General features: G+C 39.9%; 1 protein-coding gene across 1 annotated transcript in view; it reads right to left on the minus strand.

Moving 5' to 3' along the window:
• Positions 1-13,965, minus strand: part of atp11b (ATPase phospholipid transporting 11B (putative)) — a 125,492-nt gene that overhangs the window by 78,686 nt on the left and 32,841 nt on the right. The window contains 3 exon segments of the mRNA XM_052018626.1: positions 7,466-7,601; positions 9,880-9,961; positions 13,786-13,850. Of these exon segments, the coding sequence (XP_051874586.1) occupies positions 7,466-7,601; positions 9,880-9,961; positions 13,786-13,850 (283 nt within the window).

Genomic DNA, 13,965 nt, shown 5'->3' on the forward strand with positions numbered 1-13,965 from the left:
TAAAATGATTTTGTCAGTGTATTATTAAAACAATGAGTGTCATGCTCAAATCTCATAACATTTTGAATATACACAAATTACTCACTTCATATTTGCTCAGTTGCAGTTAATCAGGCTACTGAAAAACTTGAGCTCTCTCAGTTCTTCACAATACCACAAATGGATTTATTCTACATTGTGCCTCTCAGACCCAGGTACAGGTAGCATGTTAAATAAGCAAGGTTTGGCAGGAAACAATATTTTCTGTGTTTGACTCTTAAAAAGTCAGATTGTTTATTTCCAGGGGTAATGGGCAGAAGGCAGAAGGCCAAAGCCATTAACATCTGTTCCAAATATAAACTCTGTATTCTATCCAAAAAAAAACTATGCCTCTCTCTGGAAATTGACAGATCCTGCACACCCTTTGTGTCAATATTTTATATGGAGATGAGCGTTTGATAAAATAGCCTCACCATGACCAGAAACATCCATCTCTAACACCATCCAATTTCATTGTTGCCTCATCTGCTAAAGCGGTCTTGTATTCCTCTTCCCTGGAAAACTATTTCATAACAACATTCAGCCACTCAAGCCTGCTCCACCATTCAATAAGATTATGGCTGATCTGATCTTGACATCAGATCTGTCTCCTGTCTGTTCCCATTCACCCATTATTCCCCTATAGTTCAATAAGAGACTGCAGGTGCTGGAATCTGGAGCAACACACAAAAAGAACTGGAGGAACTCAGCGGGTCAGGCAGCATCTATGAAGGGAAATCGACAGTCAGTGTTTCGGGCTGATGCCCTTCATCTGTTCAGATGAAGGTCTTGACCCAGAATGTCGACTGTCCATTTCCCACCATAGATATCTCTATCATAGCCTTGAATGAATTCAACAACCAAATTTCCAGAGTTTGCTGAGGAAGAGAATGCCAAAGTTACACATTCAAAAGAAGAAAATTCCTCATGACCAATTTGGATGGATGAAACCATATTCTGAAACTACATATACAAAATGTTTACCTGCTCACTTAACCTGCCTATATTCCTTTGCAGAATGTATTCTTCTCCCATCTACCTTTGTACATTGTATCATTGTGCCAACTATACATTGCCTTCTTCAACCTCACTAAAGCCTTGAATTTCTTCATATTCAGCTGCCCATTGAAATTTGCCTTTATCTTGCATGCTGTTGTGGAGCAAATGTAAGCCACAATACCAACCAATCACTGTGAAGGCCAATGTCAAATAAGGCAGTGTCATTACCGCCACATTTTTCTCACTCTTTCTTGACTCGATTTTGCACCTCATCTCCAACAAGCTTCATGGAAGTGGAGCCGACCTTCAGAGCTAATGGAAAATCATTAAACCTATAATGACTACACTTCATAAGTGAGGTTACCTGAATCTTGGGAGTCAAACTGCACTATGCAAATGACATATGTGCTTGCACACACTCTGCCGGCCCCACTCCTCACCGCATTCCAGCCACGTACCTGGCCTCACTCCCAGCTATGCCTCTGCTCATCTTCCCGGTGCCAGGCCCACACCCAGCACACATATTGCCCTGTTCTGAGCCTCACTTCTACTGCCTGTGTAGTGTGTTATTCCCAGCCATTTGCTGAGAGTAAATAGCTAATATAGAAGATGGTCAGCATGGCTAGCTAACAGTGGCCATCTTGAAAATCTGAGAGATTGTTGCACACGGAAGGCACTACACAACCCTCTGGAAAGCCACAATTAGCAAAGGGGGAGTAGGAAAGATCAATTCCAACAGGATCCTCCTCCTGACAAAACACTTGGAGCATAGCATTGTCATAACTGTCACCCTTTTGTTTTATTAAAGAGGAACAAGCATAAGACCACACCACAACACCTCCCACCCAGGCATTAGTATTTGCTAGATTATAGTATCATCCACGCAAGGGACCACAAGGATAGCAACATCATTTGCTGAAAAACTGAACACTTCGAAGTCTACTCTTATCTCTACTAACCTAGCCCCAAAACACAGCTTCAACAGAAATATCACTGCAAGGTAATCAATGCTGAAACTCTCAAACATCTTGCAAAGGTAGTTGCTCTTCATGTCTCAAAGACAACTCCCAGTCGACAGGAGCCAAAGAGTGCCTCCTGGATTTAGACTGCATTGAATTCCACCATAATTGGCACTTATGAAGAGACTCTTGACTGGAAGATCCAAGAGCTAATTAACTGCCAACACATGGTGTTCCTGGATTGGAAGCACCACCATGCCTTGAGCAAAAAATAGCTCTACAGGCAGCTGAAGGCAGAGGTCCAGCAGAAAACCAGGGACCTACAGAACAGATGGTGGACAGAAGGGGCACAGGAAGCTCAACAAATCACCAATGGCCAAGACATTCACAAGTTCTTTTGTGCTTTAAAAACTATGGCCCAACACTCAAGGCTCTGCCCATTGGTAGTCAGGGACAGGGGTTAACTAGTCAAAGTCAGAAAGGCAGTCTGGAAGGAACACTTCAAAGACCTCTTCAACTGCAGTTCTGACAATAATGTGAGCACACTTGACTCTATCCCTCAGCAGCCTTTCCAGGTCAGTCTTACTGCCACTCCTGACCAACAAAAAAATATTAAGGCGGCCTTTTTCTACCTCAAAAATAAAGCCTTGGGAGCAGACAATATCCCTACTGAAATCCTAAAACTCAGTGGTGAAAAATTTCATTCACAAATCCACAGCCTCATCACCATCATCAGGAAAGAGGAGGCTATTCCAGGAAACCTTCAAGAAAGGAGACAAGTCTGAATATAATATCTACAGAGGAGATTCCCTGCAGTCTGCCGTAAGGAATGTCATCTCCAGGATCCTCCTCAATCGCCTCTTTGCAGTGGCTGAAGAACAACCCTCTGAATCGCTATGTGGATTCTGTCCATCTAGAAGGTGCAGTGAAAATGACCTTCACCTTGTGACATCTCCAAGAAAAATGCAGAGTGCAGCACCAGCCACTGTACATACTGTCTTTTTAAACAAAAAGACTCAAGGCTTTTGACTACATCAATTAGGAGGGACCATGGGACAAGCAGACACTTCAAATTATCTGGCCACAAATGTGTCTACATCTTTACTTGCTCCATGACAGCATGCAAGTTGTGATATTAACCAATGAGTCTACAGCAGAACCATTTTCAATGAAGATTAGCGTCAAACAAGACTACATCATTGCCCCAATACTTCTCTTACATCTTGTGCCAAAATGTACATCTTATCCCTAAAAAAAAAGTTGCCAGGTGTTTCATTTACTGTAGCTACATTCTGGAAACAAGGTTACTCAAACCTCAATAGTTGAGCTGCAGAAGGCAGTTGATGCGTTAACACAGGGTCAGAGGACGAATTTCAAGCCATCGCTGACATTTACACTGAAGCCAACAAGAGGATGGGCATACACTCAACAACTGGGACTCGACACCTCCCTTTGCAACTGGATCCTTGACTTCTTGATCAACAGACCGCAATCAGTAAGGATAGGCAGCAACACCTCCGCCATGATTATTCTTAACATTGGTGCCTCACAAGGCTGCATCCTCAGCCCCCTACTCTACTCCCTACATACTCATGACTGCGTGGTGAGATTCTGCTCTAACTCCATCTATGAGTTTGCAGATGATACCACCGTAGTGGGCCGCATCTCAAACAACGATGAGTCGGAGTACAGGGAGGAGATAGAGAGCCTAGTGACATGGTGTCATGACAACGACCTTTCCCTCAATGTCAGCAAAACAAAAGAGCTGGTCATTGACTTCAGGAAGGGTGCCGGTGCACATGCACCTGTCTACATCAATGGTGCTGAGGTCGAGAAGGTTTAGAGCTTCGAGTTCCTGGGAGTGAACGTGACCAATAGCCTGTCCTGGTCCAACCACATAGACACTATGGCCAAGGAAGCTCATCAGCACCTCTATTCCCTCAGAAGGCTAAAGAAATTTGGCATGTCCCCGTAGACCCTCACCATTTTTAATCTATACACCATAGAAAGCATCCTATCCAGATGCATCATGGCTTGGTATGACAACTGCTCTGCCTGTGACTGCAAGAAACTGCAGAGAATTGTGAACACAGCTCAGCACATCATGGAAACCAGCCTCCCTTCCACTTAATCTATCTACACTTCTCGCTGCCTCTGTAGAGCAGCCAGCATAATCAAAGACCCTACTCACCTCGGACATTCTCTCTTCTCCTCCCCCAACCCTGCCACCCCCCAATTGGGCAGAAGATACAACAGCCTGAAAGCACATACCACCAGGCTCAAAGACAGCTTCTATCCCACTGTTATAAGACTACTGAATGGTTCCTTAGTATGATAAAATGGATTCTTAACCTCACAATCTACCTCGTTATGACCTTGCACCTTATTGTCTGCCTGCACTTACTCTGTAACTGCATTTATTCTGCATTCTGTTATCATTTTACCTTGTACGGCCTCAATGCATTGTGCAATAATTTGATCCGCAAGACAAGTTTTTCACAGTAGCTTGGTACATGTGACAATAATAAATCAATTTACCAAAAGCCCTCTAGCAACTTGCCTCATCTTGTGCTTGCCCCATGGTCCTTCCCCATTGACGTGGTCAAAAGCTTTGAGGTTTTTTTTTTAAAAAATAGGCTATATATAGTGACTGGTGCTGCTCTCTGCATTTTTCTAGGAGATGTCAGAAGGTGAAGGTCATTTTCACTGTGCCTTTAGATGGACAGAACCACACAGCGATTCAGGGAGTAGTTCTTCCGCACCATCTTGCTCCCTGACAATAAAGGTTCATGGAGACACCCTGGAAAACATGAACAATTTCTATATCTTGGGAGCAACTACTCAGCAAGGCAAATGTCGATGATGAAATTCAACACCGCCTTCAATGCACCATCATAGTCTTTGGTCATTTGGGTATCTGAATATCAAGACCTCAGACCTGGTACAAAACTAACTTTTCCAGACAGCAGTGATCCCTTCAGTCACCTCAGACTCTGGAAGAATACCACTAACACTGTCTTTGAAAAGTCCTCCAAAGTCACTGGAAGCAAACAGCGCTCTTTCCCAGGACAACATCTATAGTATCAATGTTCTCATCATACTCAGCTACGTCGGGCAGGCCACTTTGATTGCATGCCTGATACCATTCCCTGGGGAATGCTGCATTTGGGAATCTTTGACCCATGACCAATCCAAAAGGAGAAGGTGCATTCAGGCTGGTATTGAGAATTTTGATGCCATGCATAAAGAGCAAATAGAAACCATGAGCAGGCAGTGGACAGAAAGGACCAAGGCCTCCACCTGCCCCATCTACAGAAGAGTCTGTAGTCCCACGCTGGTCTCATTAGCCACCTTAGAATCCACAAAAGAAGGGATTTCATCCTCGATCCAGAGGTACTGCCTAGTTTATGCAGTGGAACTGGCATTTAAAGCACATATTGTAAATAAGTTTATATCAATGGAAGTTGCAGCTTGAGTGTTAAGCAGTTACAAAGAATAAAGGATTCAAACAGACATGAAACAAATCGCACAATAAGATTAAAAAGTTAGCAGAACTTACTCTTTTGAAGCTCCTTGTAATATGATAAAAAACTTTTCACTTTAAATAACCATTTGAAAATCATTATATCAATGCAAATGTGCATTGTATTTATATTGAAATGCTTAAAAAGTCAAGAGCTATACAGCATGGAAACAGGCCCTCTGGCCCAACTTATCCATGCCGACCAAGGTGCCTACCTGAGCTAGTTCCATTTACCAGCATTTGGCCCACATCCTCCTAAATCTTTCCTATCCCTGTCTAGAAACCTTTTAAACATGGCAATTGTACCTGCCTCTACCACTTCATCTGACAGCTCACTCCATATAGGACACCACACTCTGGTGGAAAAAGTTGCTCCTCAGGTCCCTTTAAATCTTTCCCTCCCACCTCAAACCTATACCCTCTAGTTTTAAACTCCCCCTATCCTGGGAAAAAACACTGTGACCATTCATGCCTCTCATGATCTTATATACTTCTACATCACTATCACTACCTCAGTCTCAGTATAGCAACACTATGACCATTCTGCACTACAATGAACTTTGCTTTTTTTTGTTCAAATTGTGTTCTTTCTTGTATAATGTTTAATTTATGTCTTTTTGTGAATTGTTGTCTCTCTAATGCTATGTGCCTGTGATGCCACTGCAAGCAAATTTTTCATTGTACTTGTGCATATGACAATAAACTCGACTTTGACTCCATAAGGTCACCCCTCAACCTCCTACTCTCCATGGAAAACAGCCCCAGCCCACCCAGTCTCTCCTTATAAATCAAACTGTCCAGTAATGGTGACATCTGCGTAAATCCTTTTTGCACCCTTTCCAGCTTAATGATATCCTTCTTATAGTGTGACGACCAGAACTGCACACAATACCCCAAGTGCAATGTCTTGTACAGCTGTAATATGACATCCCAACCCTTGTACTCAATGCCTTGATCGATGAAGGCAAGCGTGCTAAACACCTTCTTCACCACCCTGTCTACCTGTGTCACCACTTTCAGGGAACTAAGTAAATGTAACCCTAGGTCTCTCAGTTCAACATCACTCTTCAGGGCCCTGCCATTTACTGTGCAAGTCCTGCTCTGGTTTAACTCCCCAAATACAACACTTCACACTTATCTGACTGGGTGCATCGTAGCCTGGTATGGGAACTCCAATGCACAGGAACGCAAGAGGCTACAGAGAGTAGTGGACAGCCAGTTCCATCATGGGTACAGCTCTCCTCACCATTGAGGACATCTACAAGAGGCGATATCTCAGGAAGGTGACATCCATCATCAGAGTCCAGGCCATGGCCTCTTCTCGATGCCACCATCAGGCAGGAGGTACAGGAGCCTGAAGACCCATACCTCAAGTTTAACAACAGCTTCTTCCCTACTGCCATCAGATTCTTGAACTGATCTGAAAAACCCTAACACTACCTCGGACTATATTTCTTTTCCTCTCTTTCAACTTGCACTTGTGTTATTATGTTTATTTTATTGTGCAAGTTATGTATAATTGATGTTAATTTAACTTTATGTTAACTTACGTTTGTCAGGTTTGTAATGTACTGTGCTGCTGCTGCAAAAAGCTGATTTTCATGGCATTTATACCCTGTGAATGTACACCCATGACAATTAACTTGAATTTGAATTCCATCTGCCATTCCTTGGCCGACTTTCCCATTTGATCTATATTCTGTTGCAATCTTAGATAACCTTCTTCACTGTCCACTTTATTACCAAATTTGGTGTCATCCACAAAACTTAAAGTATGCCACCTATATTCTCATTCAATATCTTTAATATAGATGACAGACAACAGAGGACCCAGCATGGATCCTTGTAGCACAGCACTGTTCACAGGCCTTCAATCTGAAAAACACACCCCACCCCACACCTACCACCCTCTGACTCCTAGCACCAAGTACAAAATTAGATGAAGTTAAAGTTTATCCATACTCACTTTGCTGCTGTTTTTTTCCTGTACGGTTCTTTCATTGTATGGTGATTCATACCACCAACTATATTTCAGGATTGTACTAATAACTGCTTCAATCACAAGAATTTCCAGGAAGACTATCAGAAAGGTGTTCATGGACCTACAAGTAGAAAGAAATATGCAAATGTCTTGTGAGTTTTGCCAAGCAAGAGAAACTTTACATCAACTCAATTTTGCATACGTATTTTTCAAATTTTATATCAACAAGAACTGTTTAAAAACTTTATATAGATTGGGATCAGGTATAAGAACCAGATCCCTATTTAATGCATCATTCAAAAGATCATGGTTGATTTTCTACATTGCTTTCACTTTCCCACTCCATACTCAACAATTCTGATTTTCAGCCATATTCTTTTGTCCCACTGGGCCAACATTTTCAATTATAATTTCCCACCCTCACAGACAATGGAAAACACCTCTGCAAAATTTTCATTTCATTCACAACAGAGGTAAAAGGATGCAGAAGGTCCTCCAAGAAAAAATTAGAAAGTTAGGAAAGGGATTGAAAAGCAAGATTCTCAGTGCAATCTGCTAACAAGCACGTGACTAGGAAGATAAAAGCAAATTAATTTGTGGCTGGAGAAATGGTTCAGGAGGAAGGGCTTTAGATTTGAGACTTGGGAGACCATTTCTGAAGCAAATAGGACCTGAACAAATTACACCTGGAACAAGTTTGCTAGTGCTTTTGGGGAGGGGAACAAGATTTTAGCTGGGTCTTTTTCCTATTAATAGAGCCTGTCTGCTATTAGCAAAACATAACAGTTGTATAACGTACTTCTAACAGCATATTAAATCATTTGTTCATTCTCTAGAGAGAATTTGTTCTACCAATTCCTCTCCCATGTTCTCTGCTATTGACATTCTCTAACTTGTTTTCTCTCTTTCCCAGTTCTGCCAAAGGGTCTTAGACCATTAACAGTTTCTCCTCCAGAGATGCTGCCCGACTTGCTGACCTATTCGTTTTTAAGTTCATTGATTGCACACTTTCATAAGCTGTGCAACCAGGTCCTTGAATTCCCAAAATTTCCCATTTTCTCATTTCACTCCTCTCTCCTCCTCCAACCTCCAAGTCTTTCCACACAGATCATTAAGTTCTTCCAAAGTAAAATTTCTCTCATCAAAAGAGTTCTTAATGAAAATCTGAGAAGCTACAAACTGTTTCACATAACATGATTAAGCATCACTAAGTGGTTTTGTGCCTTATAATGCTTTCAGTGAAAATTTATTTGAAGCCCTTAGCATTGTACATTAATGTAGAAATGAAATTTGTTTTGGCCCCAGAGCAGAAAAGCAATGAGTGAAAGTTAGAATATGCAATCTGAGCTTGTGTGTTGCTTTTTTTATGAGAATACAATACAGAAAAAAAACTGAGAATCTGTCTTCGACAGGACCTGTTCAAGATAAAAGCCAAATTTCAAGAAGTTTTAGAAACAGCATTCATTTGGTTTGCATAAAATATAATTTCGTTTCTATTATACATTCCATTCCATCCCCACCTCCCCCCCCCCCGCCCCCACAAGTTCTATGCATTTTAGAAAAATAAAGGTGGCTGGAGGTTTAAGCACAACAAGAGGGTAAAAGGCAAAACTTTGGTGTCAGGCATGGGAATTGGTGTTTCTGAAAAACAGAGGACAATGGTGCACAGATGGAGTCACATCCTAGGAGATCTCAAAAATTCTTTAAGAAATGAGTAGTAGCATTTCATTTCAGACTCGATTTAGTGTTTGCTTTAAAACCCAGATTGACCTCAGCTTAAAATTGCAGAAGTCTACAGGAGGATTATTCTTGCTGAGCAATTTTCATAGAGGATAGCAGAAATAGTTGAAAAATTACTCCACTAGAATTATGCTTTACCAAGGTTCAATAAAATTACAGTACCCAAATGAATTGGTCCCATTAGAAATCAGAACACACTTAATACTTAAAATTATTTTCACTGAGACATGAAAATATAAATCAATGAATAATTATTGCACAATAAGCCTCAAAAAAGATTTCCAGCATCAAAATGTGATCATTTCACTGAATGAAATACAAAATATTGAAATGGCTTGATGCTGAAAGTGCTGCATGAGCAGAAGTTGTTAGGTGAAAATTAAAACATAATGAACTGGAATACCAGATAACTGGAACTAAATTTAAAAAGCAAAAAACTGAAATAAAAACAGGAGATATATATAAATCCTTCATCAGAAAGGTCACTGACTTTCTTTCTTTGCAGATACTCTCTGACCTGCTGGGCATTTCTAGCATTCTGCTTTTATGACAAATTAAACTGACAGAATGGCATCTTTGCTTCATTCCATAATCCTTGTTTACTCATTTAAAAGAAAAATGATCATCCTTGTCCTTGAAGATCATGAAAATAAACTTACTTTTCCACAGAGGAACGTTTTTGTGATTTACTCTTGTAATTCAAGGCTATTTTAGCATCCATTCCTGTGTAAACAGCCACACCTGAAAATCAGAAGCATAGTTACTGATGTAAAATGAGAGACTTCATGAGTATGTAAGCACTCCCAGTAATTCCCTGAATAGTACACTTGCATGTTCATTTAATTATAGCACTGGCACACTGCAATCACCTAATTCAAAGCTTCTAAAGTAGGTAGAAACAGGTAAGAGCCAAAATATTAACATTAAAAAGTGAATATCTTGGGCAATTAGTTAATATAGAGTAATCTTTCTACTAGAGAAAGTCTCAGTAAATACTATGATTTGTAAATATCTGGCTATTTCTGTTGCTATTTGATATTGGCAACATACAAAGATTTAAAGTAAAATCAATTTCTATGTACAAAAAGGAATTACATTCATCCAATGTTATTGAACTAATTACACCACCATAAAGGTTCAATGGGTTGTGGTCAGATGATTTACCTACTCCAATTCACGTTTCTGCACAATATAGGTGTTGAGCCAAATTCAATTGCCTGTAAACTACTGGAGTTATAAATTTGTTCTTGATGAAGCAATATTTCGAACAAAAGAAAACTCACATACATTCCCTTGAGGTGTGGCATAATCTCAGTACCAATAGATGAAGTTCTTCCGTTTACCGTTTTTAAGATTAAGGCACTTCTGATAGCAATGATAATAGAACCATAGAACCATAGAACCATACAGCACAAAACAGGCCCTTCGGCCCACCGTGTAGTGCCGTCCATCAGACCACCCTCACACTACTTAACCCCTTCCTCCCGCATATCCCTCTATCTCACGTTCCTCCATATGCCTATCCAACAAGCTCTTGAACCTGTTCAATGTATCTGCCTCCACCACCACCCCAGGCAGTGCATTCCATGCACCAACCACTCTTTGGGTGAAAAACCTCCCTCTGACATCTCCCCTGAACCTCCCACCCATAACCTTAAAGCCATGACCTCTCGTCTTGAGCATTGGTGCCCTGGGAAGGAGGCGCTGACTGTCTACTCTATCTATTCCTCTCAATATTTTACATACCTCAATCACGTCTCCTCTCATCCTCCTCCTTTCCAGTGAATAAAGCCCTAGCACCTTAAGCCTCTCCTCATATTCAATACCCTCCAATCCAGGCAGCATCCTGGTAAATCTCCTCTGCACCCTCTTTTAGGATTTAGGATTCCTGAAATAACAGCTTTGCTAAATCATTGTTTCAGATCTGTCACTCTAGTTGAATGTGTTCTGTTGGCATAGGTTTCTAATTAAGAAAATCCATTCAGAATTATGAGGTCAACAACAGCCAGTTTTCTCCACTTGGATTTCACAAATGGCCCTTACAATAAATTAAGCAAAATATGAGGAAGCATTTAGATTTCTTATTTCAGGAGACAGGCATCCTGGTAAAAACTGCAATCACACTTATCCTACCACTGACGTATTCCACTAATCATTTTGGAAGATTGCCTTGAAATTTCCAATTCTTCAAAATGAGATTAACGTAATTGGAATTAAGAATGCATAGCCAAGATTGAGTTAAAATAATTTTATTCAGGGTACAGAGTGGAGAAATCTTTATGATGTGAATAACTAGTTTGCAAGATGTGGATACACAATGGATGGGAATGATCCCTATTTGATCATCAAATTATATTGGTATTTGCGAGTAAGTCATCTACCACTAGCAAGAGACAAAGGATTTTGTGTTACAATAAATAATTTTTCCAGTAACACGTATATTAGTATAAACTATTTTGCTTGGTAACTTCATAGAGCAAGGTATTAGCAATTTCTATGGAGAGAAGTTTTCTACTTGGTATACAAGTATATTGTTTGTATCATACCTAGCAGAATGCACAACCCTGAATAACTAAACTTCTCATGTAATACCATATAAGGCCCAAAAATATGCTATGTATTCTGCCTTTTCCAGGGGCCATTTTTTTTTTTGTTTTTGATGAAGTGCATTTCTCAAAATTCAAGAATTACTGCATGCCTTTCTCATAAGCTTATTCCTTCGAGAAACAAGTTTATTGTTTCTCGTTTTAACTCCCAGAACCTCAAAACTGGGAAACTCATTGGTTTCTTGAGTCATATTGTTCAATAGTCTGCAAATATTTTAAAGACCAAACCTAATATACTGTAAAACATTCCCACATGTTGGCAGAAATGTGTACTATTTTTAAAATGACTGGGAAATACTAATGTTCAAAGGGATGTGGGTATTCACGTGTACAAGTCATTAAAGATGACATGCAGATGTCAGAAAATTAGAAAAACAAATGATATATTGATCTTCAATTCAAGAGGATTTAAATAAAAGGGTAAGAGTGTCCTCCTACGGTTATATAGGGTCTTAATGAGTCCCCACCTGAAGTACTGCATGTATTTTTGTCTCTTTTCCTGAGGTAGGATATACTCACTGTAGAGAAAGTGCAAAGATTCACCAAGCTAGACCCTGGAATGAAGGATCATATGAAGAGAAAATTGAGTAGGCTTGGCCTCTATTCTCTAAAGAGCTTAGAAGAACGAAAGCGGACCTCAATTCAAATACAAAATTCTTGAGAGCTCAACAGGGTGGATAAAAGAAGGATGCTCCCCTGGCTGTGGCTCCTAGAACTAGGAGGCACGGTTTCAAGGTGTAAGCATTTAGGAATGAGGTGAGGAGAATCTTCATCACTCAGAAGGTGGTGAATCTTTGGAATTCTGTGCCCTGGAGTATTGTGGAAGCTTTGTCATTGCATTCAAAACAGAGATCGAGACAATAAAGGGATATAACGAGAGGGTAGGAGATTAGTCATGATCTTATTGATTGGTGGAACAAGCTTGGGGGGGTGGGGGGGGGGGGGTGGGGTTGGATGGCCTACTCCTGCTTCTTACGCTCTTATGAATCTAATTTACCCAATTATTCTCTCCATCTTTTGGAGTTGTTACAACCTAGTGGCTGTGGCCTTTCATCCAAGTCTATTAGTTGATAGGAACTTGAGCTTTTTTTACTGAACAAATATACAGCTGCAAAGGACAAGAAATACATATCCATTTACATACATTTTTGCAGCACATTACTAACTGCTGTGGCTAACCATCTGTGAATAGTTTCTAAATCTTGCCTTATTTCAGAATGACTGGATACAGGGAGAACAATTGAAGTACTTTAAACATGAACCCAACGCATTTTATAACAGCATTCTTAATTCTGTAACACATGATAACCTTGTCCTGAGGCTTGCATTGCTTCTTTAGATCTTCTAATTCATCGTTAAGATGGATTGTCATGCTTCTTTGTAAGTTACTTCATGAATTTCAAATAGTATTAGTTTTTAAATCAAAGTGACTTTTGCTAGAAATAGTTGAAGGATAAAACTTCTGCAAACATATTTATGTATAGCTATCGTTAGAAATGTATTGTGATACAGCAACAAAACAAAATCTTCTTTGGAAATGTAGAAAAAAAGACAACTGCTGATAACTTTGAGAGTACAAAGCCACATGGCAGAATGCAGCACACTTTGTGAAGAAGTACAGCTTTCCAAACCTTCTCTCATTTATCTCTGAATTACATTCATATTTGTATACAAAATAGAAAAATGTAGGTTACATAAAGAACGTAGCCAACCAATGAGTTCAAAATAAGTTTAACTTCTTGAAAACCTGTGAAGGCTACTCATGTTAGAAGGAGGCTTGTTGGGCAAGAAACTGCTGACAATTGCACAAGTATAGATAACTATTTATGAATACTTTCAAGATCATTTCCAAACATTTGTACTGCAACTTTTCAAAATCTGCATATTTAATATAGATTCTAGTCAAAAGTAATTTAATTTGATTAGAACACGCAAATAAAATAAAATAAATCTTGGTACCAAAAACTTGGCTGGTATTTTTCAAACTTGCTCCTTTAAGTAGAAGGTTTTCTGGTCCCAGAGGTCTGAAGAAACAGAATGTTATACTTTAGCAATGCTGCAATCCAAACCTTAAAAAGTTTGCCTCAAGATTACATATTGAAAAACATAGAACAGTACAGCACAGGAACAGGCCCATTG

This window comes from Pristis pectinata, chromosome 6, assembly GCF_009764475.1.
Source record: "Pristis pectinata isolate sPriPec2 chromosome 6, sPriPec2.1.pri, whole genome shotgun sequence".
NCBI classification, from domain to species: Eukaryota; Metazoa; Chordata; class Chondrichthyes; order Rhinopristiformes; family Pristidae; genus Pristis; species Pristis pectinata.